This window comes from Agrilus planipennis, unplaced genomic scaffold (assembly GCF_000699045.2).
Source record: "Agrilus planipennis isolate EAB-ADULT unplaced genomic scaffold, Apla_2.0 scaffold90, whole genome shotgun sequence".
Classification (NCBI taxonomy): Eukaryota; Metazoa; Arthropoda; class Insecta; order Coleoptera; family Buprestidae; genus Agrilus; species Agrilus planipennis.
The window spans coordinates 1,039,714-1,053,038 of NW_020438865.1; the positions used below are offsets into that span (position 1 = coordinate 1,039,714).

Below are 13,325 nucleotides of genomic sequence, written 5' to 3' on the forward strand. Positions count from 1 at the left end.
AGATAGTTCATTGACATGCATAAACTTACTATGTCCCGTTACAACTACATAAGCATTTGAAGAACGCAATGGGCACCTGCTCTGACGCGTTCTCCTTGTACATAATGTAAATGATTGCCAGTCGAAAAAAAAAAAAAAATGAGAAAGCGAAATCTAAGTGAAAGCTGTTCGATAACAAGTTCAAAATTAAAGACCTTCAATAATACATTATAGCTCTTATGGGTGGTCTTCGGAAATAAAAAGTTTTCGTCAACGAATCCCATTAACACCGAACTTGGGAAACCAAACCTAACCAGCAGTATCCAACAACTCTGGAATACACCCCTCTATTCATTTCTGAAATAGTCTCGGAAGGACCATCTCCAAGGATAAATTTGCATTAAACTTATTATTAAAGTAAAACAAAAATACTGGTAGGGAAGAAAAAGTAGGGAAAGAGCGAATATAAAGATGGGAAACGAAAAATTGATCGATTTTAGGTATCTAGGAAGTTAGATAAGACAGGACGGAAGGTGTAGTAAGGATATAAAGCAGAGCAGAAAAAGAAGTCACTTCTATGCTCGTGAACAGTTAATTTCGAAATTGAAAAAAGGTTGTTAAAGGTGTATGTACGGGTGCGAAACATGGACTGTGGGCGCGGCGGAAAAGAAAATGCTAGAAGCTTTCGAAATGTGGTGTTACAGGCGAATGATGAGGATACCGTGGATAGAGAAAGTTAGAAATGAAGAGGTATTAGAAAGAATAGGAGAACAAAGGATTCTGTGGAAGTCAATAAGAAATACGCGAGATAGGTTGGTAGGACACCTTCTCAGGAATGAAGGTCTAGTAAGAGACATATTAGAGGCAGAAACAGGGGTAGAGGTAGATTTAGATTATATTACTGTTCGCAAATAGTTAAGGATGTGGGTTGTTCTAGTTTTAGGGAAATGCGATGATTAGCATACGATAGGAAAGAGTGGAGGTGCGTGTCCAACCAGTCGTAGGACCTTATGATTATGATGAAACTGATTATTAATGTAAATTAAATTGTAATTAATATTAAAAAAAGTTAATATGACTGTAAGGAATAATGAAAAAACACTTGCCTGGGTGCTGAATCTACTGAGAAAAAGAAATTTGACATGGTTTGTCTGAGTATTGCTTATAACTACTCATGAATTTCAGTGAAAACCACACTGAAGCTTTTTATTATTCTTTTATGTTTTGATTAATAAAAATGACCACTGCGAATTTGAATAATACTGATATGATTTGGTTGTTTTCTTAGAAAACTCGAGCGGCTATCGCTGTTTTGCAAATGCAATTCCAAAATATAGCATCATAAAAACAATTTTTAATTTAATAAAACAGACGAAGATATCACAGAACCACTGTATTTCCAAGAACCATTAGAACATTATCGAGGTTTGACGCGTGCCATAAAGAAAATGTAAAAATTAGAAAGACATTTATAAAAATGAGCATTTGACGAATGATAGAACAAATATTTGTTCTTCATTTGGAGTGACGTTTGATGTTTCTGCATCTGCTTAAATATCATGTACTCGTTAACTGTTAGATTTGGTAAATAAACCAAGTGTGCAAATGTTGTTATTTCTATTTTTTTCCCATTAAGAAACACTAATGGCTGATGACCTCAATAGTTACAAAACTATGCGTAAGTATGTCCTTCATAGGTATGAATGGATCTAAAACAAGTTTGCAACTTTCTCTACAAATTTTATTTAAGACATCACCTCGAAAGATATAACTTATTGCAATAAAGTAATAGTTGGAAAGTTGTAAAATTTCATACCAAATGCCGAGTGAAAGGAGTAAAATCGTTTCCTTTCTTCTTAAATTTTGCTATTGTTTGTTGACAACGTGTCTAGGAGATATGAATGGTTCCCGTCGTGATGGCCAAATTTATTGGCACATGGCATGAGGTATTGTACACTTTTCATCAATTTCAAATAATCCGTTATACAGAAGCACCTTGTTGCCTATCTGGCTGTCCATCAAAGCCCTTTTTCTAAGAAACTCAATTTTCTAATTCAACACAATAGAGAGGTACCTAGGCCTTTCAAACTATTAATTTTTATAATTTTCTATTAGAAGAATAGAAACTTGATGGAAAGATTCACTTCAATTGAAAAAGGGTTGCAAATTTTTGTTAAACTTGGGAAATTTACCGAAAAGAAAATTCTTTGGCGCAAAAGCATTCCTTGCATAGTTAAGCTAATATCCCTTCTTTTCATACAACAAAGATTGTTCTACGAAAATATATGTTGGTTTATCACACAAAATTTTTAATGCCCTTTATAACGGTAAAGAGCACTCAGGGTGCGAATCCTTTTAGTCTTGTGCGTTTTTTGATACATGATACTATGTTTACGTAGTAGTACAGTGTAAAATCTGAAACGATAATTCCTTTGACAGAACTTTTACCTTTCATTTATGGATATATTAAGAATGTAGACATAGAAAGTAGGTAGGTGATGTATAAATAAATAATTTCACTCTCAACTATCGTATATAAATGTTTAATATTTGTCTTACGTTGTTAACTAATTGAAAATTTTTACTGATGAGGTCATACGTCAGTACACCTGAAGGATGAAGATTTACCACCATTTTATTACTATATATTGACAGGGTCTGTTAAAAACTTTCTAAGAGGACATTTTTTGAAGTATGTTTTAGACTTGGTATTTGGAAAATGTTGAAACTAAGATTCTGTGGAGCATTTAGAGTGCCAGTTTTAAATAACTAACCGTTCTTCTTGTTCTTGTTTTTCACTCTCAATAACTAACATTTACGAATATTGAATTCAAAATTGGTAACAGTTTTCGGTATTTCTTCTTGTAGCAAAGAAAAATCACACTCATTAGATACCGAATCAGAAAAGCTAGTTAAATTCATGCAAAGAAACCAGCAACTAATTTTCCTTCAACATTTTCAGATTAGTAAATATATGAGTAAGAAAATATGATTAATTTTACTAAGCAAAATGATTCGATTGCAGAATAATGCATTTCGAAGTAAAGTTAATCAAATATGGGTAATAACAGTAGCCGTTCTGAAATAATAACAAAATCATTGTCCCATGCCGAACATCAATGGAGAAATTCAACCCCTAGACAACTGCCACAACTCCAACATAAAGTTTTACCCGAAAAAAACGTCGATACCAGATTACGTCCTACAGATAATGGTGAAATTCTTCACAATGGTGGAACTTTAAGTAAAAAGACAAATATTGTTTTAGCCAACGGAAGAAAAGACATTGTAAGAAAATAACTTAAACTAATATTGTACCTACATACTCATTACTTAACTATAATAATCCTTTAGAACCATTTTGTCTGGCAAGTGTCTAGAGTTATACAATATTAACAAATGTAGTACCCAACAATTGTTTTATTAAGAAATTAAAATTCCTATAGTCACTGAGGCGTTAAGTAAAGTGTGAAACAATTACTATTATAGCATCAGAATCCTACTGTTTCAAAATCACTCTCTAAAAGTCAAACAAAATTCATTATCACTTTTATTATTGTGGTTTCTTCACAATTACGTTACAATAAACGATGTAATATTACACAATTAGATAAACAATAACTAATTAATCCATTCCAACACAAGTGTATTAAATTGCAAAGAATGTATAATTAATTTTTCGATATTTATAATTGAAAGGCAGATTATATGTTTCACATCGCAAGAGAGGGTTCTCGCGTTAGCAAAAAAAAACGTTGTTACTGAAACAATTGCTTTATTTGGAAGTATAATGTTGGAAACTAGGTTAATACACATTAGAGTTAATGTCGAAACACATTAGGAGATATTCAACTTAGAAAATATAAAGACATTCCTATTTAAAATTCACTTTTGCTTTTCTTCTTAGGAAATATGCAGGTCAAACAGTATTTCCTCTCATTCATCTGAAAAATACAATAAAATTGAGAAACACAGATCATTTCTTAGTTACCATGAAGATCTGGGACCTAAAAGGGTGTCACATGTGCAGGTAGTACCCCAACTTAATAAAAGATAAAAGACCTACACGCGTACTCACAATTTATTATTTCAGATGAGACAAAATAGTGAAAATATTAGTAAACAAAGTTCACATGTTTGTTCAGCTATGGACATAAGAGACAAATATAAAAACAGAAAAAAGTATAGGGCGCCTTCTCCGCCAATCAATGTAATATCGGTAAGAAATTTGATATGATCACTTAATTCCATTAGAACAAACAGAATAGCTCAAAACCCCAACGCCAAAACACTGAAGTCCCTGAAGAAGGTAACTTTGATACCGAAAAGTGCTTCGGACAACTACAGTGTCGTGTTTTGGTGTTGGGGTTTTGAGCTATTCTGTTTGTTCTACAACAACCGCCAAAGTTTTTCCAATCTTCATACTTAATTCCATTAATAATTACTATACGTAATAAATTGTAGGATACAAAAAAAGTTGACGATAATATGCCAGATTTGGCGGAAAAGTCGGGCATTAGAAGATCTCGTCTTTTCAAAACACAGGCAGAGTTAAAGACCAAAAAATCTAGTCCATTATCAATTGAAGAAACGAATATGACAGGATATATAAACGAAAACAAATACACCAAATGCAACAAACCTTCTTTGCCTAATTTACAAAGGGCAAGAAGTATGCCAGAATTACAAATAGAAATAGAAGAAATTAAAGAAAGAATAAGGCAGATGAAGAAATTTGATCCAGAAAAAGAAACTCAACCAGTATCACCGAACATTAAACTAGACGATGAGAAAACAACGCATAACAAGGTCGAAAGATTAAAAGGTTCTTTAGACCGTAATAATCCAGAAAGGGGAAGTACACAAAACAAAAACGTTTTATCAAAATCGACCCAGTTACAAAAGTCTTCAAGTAATGATGAAACGCATACTAAGCAAATACCAAAGAGGACTTTTTATTTTGGAATGAAGGAATCCAGCGAAAATACCACCGCTACGAACTTTCGCAACAGGAAGCATTCTTTATCGGATTCCTCACGTTCAGATTCTTCTTGCGAAATAATTGCATCAAAAGATGAATCAAAGGACGGAATTGCGCTCCATCTGAGGCCCATACTTCCAAAGAAACAGCTGGAGATTCCTCGGTTCTCTCCTTCTACAGCATGGAAGATGCTTTCTACTGTCGAAAATCAAACCGTGAATACCTTATCTGGAGAAGAAAACTCATTTCTTGTCGAGGAAAAAATTAGGAAACGTCCCAGGTATCCCCCGCCACCTCCACCAATTGTACAAATTGGTTCTCGTTCAAATAACGATAAATCTGGCGATTCGGGGATATCGGGAGATGCTGGACCGCCAGCGTATGACGATTCTCCAGAAGTCGACGATTCAAGAAACGAACTAATGGTAAAAAAAAATGTACTTTCTTTAATCTGAATACTCATTGTCATTTTTAGTTACCCATAATGTTAAGTGAATCCCAACTGACTTCCTGGACTCCCCAACAAGATCTCCAGGAAGACAGTAGCGAAGAAGAAACCAACAGTAAAATTTTATTCCAACCAATAAGTTCAGCAAATGACATACAGTCCCGTAGAAATGTATTTAGCCTTTCTCTCCCCAGGGACAACCGTTTCGCGACGTATATTGATAACAAAGATATTCACGTCAATTCTAGTCTTCAAAGATTCAAAAATTCTGTTGTTGGAGTTTTGAGTACGTTTAATAATAAGAAAGACGTAAATGATAACAATTTTCAAAATCAAAATAGCAACTGGTTCCTCAGCAAATCGGTTCCGAATTCTCTGAACAATAACGGTTTCCGTTCCCTTGATTTCCAAAATTTTAAAAAAGACGAAGAGTCCAAATTCATAAACAGCAAACAGAATATCGGAAGGCTCATGTATTTGCCAGAGCAAAAGAACCATTTTAGGCATAGCAGCCGCGAAGACAAAAACTGCCTTATCGATTATCGAAGAAAAAGTTCAAATTTGGGCGAATCAAAAATTAACTCATACCTTTCTAAATCAACAGAAAACATTTCGCACAAAATAAATAATAATGAACGCTCGCAAAGTACAGATGAAAATAAATTAAATAAATCAAAAAGATTCACATTCCAAAGTACAATCAGGCAAATCGAAAGGAGGAGATTGGCCGAAAAATTATCGAAAGAAGCGGAAATAAAAGAAAAGCAAAGACTTAGCGAATTTGAGGCTATGCAAAGGGTAGAAAGAGAGTTTCAACAAAAACGAGCAAGGTAATACAAACTACTTATATTAGATACCAATGATACCGAATTGGAGCCCTAGACAAGTCTTTCCAAAACATTTTTTACATACTAAAGCTTATTTTTAAAGGTAAAAGTAAATGTGTGAAGCAGGGGAGGTACTTTGTCAATGCCTCCCCTATTTCAAAATACCCCAATAAAAATCGCGATGGTATCATGGAAACAAAACTGACCCAACCTAACCCAAACTGAAATCCTTCGCATATAACACTTATACCTGGCGTCTAACACTTCGCCCTATCATAGTCTTAATCCTTGGTACATAACACTTATCCCTGATACTTAGAATTCAACCCTTGACACATACTACATATCCCTATAGGCTGACAAAGGAATTTCTGATTGACATGTGTAAAGTGTTATGCACTAAAGGTTTGGGTTAGGCTAGGTTTAAGATTTCAGTAGGTACATAAAAAATGTATTTGAATGACTTTTGCCTGGAGCCCTTACTCTATAATATTATATACTTATTAAAATATTATAAAACCATTATTATTCACACAGGGAAAAGGCAAATATAAAACAGAAATTACGTCTATTTTCCTTTGAGGAAGCGAATTATTTCAGTTTACCATACGAAGCCAACTTTACAAACGACTTATCAGTAAGTTTCGTGTATAATTTAATATAATTTTTTGGTAACTCTTTTTTTTTAGGTCAGACCTGAACCTGATGGAGCATTATCGTCTGCAAAATCTTCTCCTAACGCAAATAAGTCTTTCTCAGCAAAAAAATACTACGACGTTAAATGTAACTTAATAAGAAATGAAAATAGATCTAGTCTTCATGAATCTGAAGATAATGTAATAAAAGCTCAAGCAACAGAAATTTTATCAGAATACAGACAAATGACAAGAGAATATAAGGATTTCCGTAGTAGTCATTATTTTAATGATATTAATGAAAATAANATTTTACTCATACGTCTTGTTTGTACTACAAATATCCAAAGTAAAAGAAAATGCCATCTCTTCATTATCTGCAAAGATTTTCTCTGCGAAAAATATAAAATAATTCATGTAATGTGAATTAGAAAGTTCATTCTTGTAGGTATTTCGGAACTTTCAGTGGCTAGCTTCAGTATTTTTTTCGACCCTCTAGATACATATATCAGTAGGGAAATAAGGCTACTCAATTTTAATTGGTTGTTCATAAGTTTATTGTAATTGTAGAATGCTCTGTTAACTTCTAGATGTTCTAACAGCGTTAATTTATTGCATCTTCTGCTATTACTATGCAAAATTTTGATATTGTTTGGATATATATTGTTTTTTAACATTAACGCGTTCTGTTAGTCTAGTTTGGATAGCTCTACCCGTTTGGCCATCAGTGTATCTACGAGGTGTTAACTAATACCACAGAGTTTATCTTTTAAAGCAACACTAACGTTTCGCATTTTGATGTGAAGTCCTTATCAGTCTAGATTTTCCAATAGCACTTTTTTGCTGATGGAAAAATGGTAGTTTGTGTAATTATTACAAAAATATCCTCTGTAATCTATTAGGTACATATATACCATAAAAGCTTTAGAAAACGCCTGTGCATATAATTTGGCGAAACTACCCACTTGTGCTTACTTTCTACATTTATTCACCGGGTTTCACAAAAGATGCACCACCTGAAGTACGAATTTATTTAGTTCTTATTTTCAAAATCTTTGTAACTTTTTAACGGAGCATTCAATATACTTGTGCCCGTAAATATTTTTTTATACATACTATCGTTTCTAATAGCATTGAACGCCTACTGCGAGTAATAAAAAAGTGCATGTAAACCCAGTTTTCTTGTTTAGGTAATTGTTATGAACAATAACCGTTACTAATAAAAGCCTTGAGTGAACAACTGGCTGTAATTTGAACGTACATTAAAAGTTAAGGTTTTACAAAAAAAAAAAAACAAAACAAGTGAATCGTTGTGTTGTCTTTTCCCATCGTACACGTTGTCGTTTGAATTGGAACAAGCCGAGATGCTGTAATATATGATAAAAGAAAGTCTCGGTTTCCACTTTATTCCCTATTAGTAAGGCATTCGACATACATATACTTAATTAATGAAAGAAAGTAACTGCGATCTTTCGATGTACACCGTTCTTTCCATATAAGTACAGGTGCATATGTACGTACTTGAATGAATAGGTACGAGTGCCTACCGCATGATACGAACACGAAAAACTCTTTTTCAAGACCGTCCTTGATAAAAAATGTTATACGCTTTTCGCTACTAATTTTTAATGGCTTCACCAAATCAAATTTTGTAAATGAAAAAAAAAGAAACTTTATCAAAAGGGATCTACAAGATAGCCCTCTGGCTCAGTGTTCTTTATTCGCATGTTTGGATAACACATGGTTGAAATATAGACACAAACTATTTTTTTTTGGTATATTTTTTACTGCTTTGTTCCCTCAGGAAGGGTCAGTTTATGAATTTTCATAATTGTTACAACTATCGAAACTATTTTCTTTGACAGTCTTGACAAGCTCGCATGTATGATTGTGTCGGTAAATAGAAAAATTTGTACTTAGAATTATTAAAAAAAAAACGTAAGTATCAGATTAAATGAGCAAGACCAAAACTTAACACGCAAGACCGAGACCAAAACCAAAACTTTATCAGTAAGACGAAGACCAAGATTAGAAATATTTAAGGAAGACGAAGATCAAAACCGAATAAGCAAGACTAAGACTAATACCCAAACTGAAACAGTCTTGGTCTTGTTCTTACTTTGCTTATTATGAAGAAGTAACTTTATTCAGACTGTAATTCCTTAATTAGACATTTTATAAAACGCCCAAACATTCTGTCATACGCCTGATTGGGTATAAAACTACAATTAATTTAGCAAATTTCTTGCAGAAACAAGCTAGCTACATGAAGTTCCCACAGGGTATGATTTAATTTTAAAAAGCTGCAGACAAAAAGTTAATTAAATGACAAACAGAATTACATGGTAAGCAGCCCAATTTCAACTGCTTGTAATACTTTCTAACAGGATTGATTTTAAACAGATAATAAAGAATTCTGTGTTACAAGTATATTTTTGCATTTCGTTTACATGCGATATGTGTAGACGGATGTCCTCGATTTGTCGTTTTAAATAATTTGCTTCCTGTACCTACTTGTTACCAGGTAAAGTAAATCTGAAACCGATCCTTAGTTCGCGTAAAAAGTTATCGATCGTAATTTTTATCTTATTTGATTAATTCCGCAAAAAAAGAAACAAAATGATTAGTAACTCTTGTAATGCAAGAGTCCTTTTTTATAATAAGTACGTTTAGCAAAAAATTAATTAAAAATCATTGAAAAAGCGATCGAGGTAAATCACTTAATAGGGAAAAAACGGGGAGGTTATTTTCTAGTTTTACACTTCGTCAGTTGTCACAATTCGAAAAAGAAGTTAAATTACGTTCGGTTATGATAATATAGTCTTAGTTTTGATATTGGTATTGTTTTCGACAATACACTTTGGTTTTGGTCTTTTTGTTCTTCTTGTTTTTGTAAGAGTTATCATAACAATTCAACAAAAATTAAAATTATACATAACATCAGCTTCGTCCGTAGCCCTGCAATTTCGAATCTACTTTTACCATTCCTGATCATGCCAGACAAGACAAAACCGAAAGACTAAGACTGGTTTTCCTTATCACCATTTGGTTATTCCGTAAAAGAAAAATTATATTTCGTTTTCGGAAATACAAACAAGAGCTGAGTTAACGAAACATTATACCACAACCCACTTGTAATAATATCATGTTATAAAGGATGTTGAAATATGGTCACCCACATTCCATTCGGTATGCATTAAAGCGTTTTGATAAGCCCCTAAATAAATTTGTGCGTTATGTTTTACTTAATACGAATAAACATTCGTAATAGTTATAGTTTGACCTTTTCAGTGTGCTCATATCAGAATAGGTCATTATCGAACGATTGGCGATGTATAACGGACATCATGCCCAATTGCAGCCGAAGACGCCAATATCCGTTATGTATGTATACGTAAGTACTGGCATTACTTACAATAACGGAAAACGGTTTTCAAGTCATTTAGCTCGGCTAAAATTTAACTCTAGTAGGTTCATATATAATATGCAATTTAACGGCGAAAGAATAATATCACCAATATTTTAAATGACCACAACACTCATGTATATATACTAAAATAGCAACGTATCAAAGGTTAAAATTTGACCACAATATTAGAGTACAATATTTGATTGTCAAACAGTTTACTACAAAACCATGCAAGCTAAAACATACGACCACAGCGTAAATAGGGTTTTTTGTGTACGTGGTGGTCTATTTTTCAGAAACCATTCAAAACTTCACAATTCAAAGATCATCGACGATCAGATGAAACTAATTCTTCTATTTCTTGGGAACAGTATTTTTTTTCTGGATAAAAGGTACTCTACGTCCTTTTCTGTGCCTATGACAATCTATGTATAAAATTTCATGGTAGGTTTTACCCTCGGCTTCCCTCGCGTTCTTATCTTAAATACGTGTCAAATGACCATATAAAACTAATTTTCCTGTCCTTCAGGAACAGTAGGTTTTTTTCGTATAAAAGGTACTCCATTTCCCTTTCTGACAATGAGTGTACAAAATTTCATGATAGGTTTTACCCACGCCTTCTCAAACGTTTATGTCCTAAATACGTTGAAGCAAATGCTTATAAGAAGAACGACTAAATTCTTCACCAGTAATTTTTAGGAACCAACTAGACCTGGATCGCGATTTCGATCTTAATATTAGATCTCTTCAGGAAGCGACACACTTAGCCCATAATGTTTAACTTTTCCTCTAGATTACTGAAACTAAAACGTCTAAAAGTTTTCCTAAACTATAGGCATTGTAATGTTCAATAACTTGTACCCGCAGTTGATCAGTTTCGGCTCATATAGGCCGTTAACGTAAATATGAAGGATTTACAAATCGAAAAAACGTTAATAGATAGCAACATCTAATTAACGATTTAATTATAATGGAATTGACTATTGTCTTTTACCATAAAAATCGTTCTGACCAAGTTATCTTACAATATTTTATCTGTTTACATTGGAGTCATAATTTCCATAACTGGCTTTTTTATTTCATAATGCTTTGTTCTGAGAGCGAAACCAATTCACGGATTAATGTGCTTGACTCTGTAGTAGGCTGAGGAGTGTAATAATGATGAATACAGACATGTACTTTTGCTGATACCTTTTGAAGAACACCGATCATTTTGTAACAAGACAGAAAATGAGTCCGGTTTCACAACACCCATCAAGTAGAATGTCCATGAGAGTCAAACAATTTTCTTTTACAATATTATCTCGCAGAGCATTTTCTTTATTTAATAATTTTTTGTAAGTTGCAGAAAAAGCTAATTTAAATGTAATTACTTTTTGTTAGTAGGTCTTTTTTTCAAACTTGAATACATTTTTGTTCTCTTGACATACATATTTATTGTATTACAATCTATTCAAAACTTTTTAATTCGAATTCGTCAATTTCTCTCTTTTAATTCAAATTAATTTTCACCGGAAAAGTCATAAAAGCAGAAATCTTTCTCAACTCAATGATAACTGGTAGCATTTAGAACTTTTAGGACGTTCGAGTTAGGGAGGTTTGACACTGTATTTGTGATTTTTCTTTCTAAATAATTTCCATTTTTGCGGTTGCCATTATATACGCGCGTTTGGTTGACTAAATTAGAAAGGTTACAGCATTCAACAAGAAGATAGTTCATTGACATGCATAAACTTACTATGTCCCGTTACAACTACATAAGCATTTGAAGAACGCAATGGGCACCTGCTCTGACGCGTTCTCCTTGTACATAATGTAAATGATTGCCAGTCGAAAAAAAAAAAAAAATGAGAAAGCGAAATCTAAGTGAAAGCTGTTCGATAACAAGTTCAAAATTAAAGACCTTCAATAATACATTATAGCTCTTATGGGTGGTCTTCGGAAATAAAAAGTTTTCGTCAACGAATCCCATTAACACCGAACTTGGGAAACCAAACCTAACCAGCAGTATCCAACAACTCTGGAATACACCCCTCTATTCATTTCTGAAATAGTCTCGGAAGGACCATCTCCAAGGATAAATTTGCATTAAACTTATTATTAAAGTAAAACAAAAATACTGGTAGGGAAGAAAAAGTAGGGAAAGAGCGAATATAAAGATGGGAAACGAAAAATTGATCGATTTTAGGTATCTAGGAAGTTAGATAAGACAGGACGGAAGGTGTAGTAAGGATATAAAGCAGAGCAGAAAAAGAAGTCACTTCTATGCTCGTGAACAGTTAATTTCGAAATTGAAAAAAGGTTGTTAAAGGTGTATGTACGGGTGCGAAACATGGACTGTGGGCGCGGCGGAAAAGAAAATGCTAGAAGCTTTCGAAATGTGGTGTTACAGGCGAATGATGAGGATACCGTGGATAGAGAAAGTTAGAAATGAAGAGGTATTAGAAAGAATAGGAGAACAAAGGATTCTGTGGAAGTCAATAAGAAATACGCGAGATAGGTTGGTAGGACACCTTCTCAGACATGAAGGTCTAGTAAGAGACATATTAGAGGCAGAAACAGGGGTAGAGGTAGATTTAGATTATATTACTGTTCGCAAATAGTTAAGGATGTGGGTTGTTCTAGTTTTAGGGAAATGCGATGATTAGCATACGATAGGAAAGAGTGGAGGTGCGTGTCCAACCAGTCGTAGGACCTTATGATTATGATGAAACTGATTATTAATGTAAATTAAATTGTAATTAATATTAAAAAAAGTTAATATGACTGTAAGGAATAATGAAAAAACACTTGCCTGGGTGCTGAATCTACTGAGAAAAAGAAATTTGACATGGTTTGTCTGAGTATTGCTTATAACTACTCATGAATTTCAGTGAAAACCACACTGAAGCTTTTTATTATTCTTTTATGTTTTGATTAATAAAAATGACCACTGCGAATTTGAATAATACTGATATGATTTGGTTGTTTTCTTAGAAAACTCGAGCGGCTATCGCTGTTTTGCAAATGCAATTCCAAAATATAGCATCATAAAAACATAAAAGAA

General features: G+C 33.3%; 1 protein-coding gene across 3 annotated transcripts in view; it reads left to right on the forward strand.

The window, feature by feature from the left end:
* LOC108737278 (putative uncharacterized protein DDB_G0293878) overlaps window positions 1-13,325 on the forward strand; it is a 26,051-nt gene that overhangs the window by 6,225 nt on the left and 6,501 nt on the right. For 2 of the 3 annotated variants that reach the window (XM_025975369.1, XM_025975365.1), the window contains exons 2-8: window positions 3,005-3,267; window positions 3,887-4,009; window positions 4,073-4,198; window positions 4,444-5,385; window positions 5,436-6,238; window positions 6,773-6,872; window positions 6,925-7,174. In XM_025975369.1, the coding sequence (XP_025831154.1) occupies window positions 3,037-3,267; window positions 3,887-4,009; window positions 4,073-4,198; window positions 4,444-5,385; window positions 5,436-6,238; window positions 6,773-6,872; window positions 6,925-7,174 (2,575 nt within the window). In that variant the 5' untranslated portion in view covers window positions 3,005-3,036. Of the gene's footprint in view, window positions 1-2,941; window positions 3,268-3,886; window positions 4,010-4,072; window positions 4,199-4,443; window positions 5,386-5,435; window positions 6,239-6,772; window positions 6,873-6,924; window positions 7,175-13,325 lie in introns of all 3 variants that reach the window. The other variant, XM_025975362.1, reaches the window with a different exon arrangement.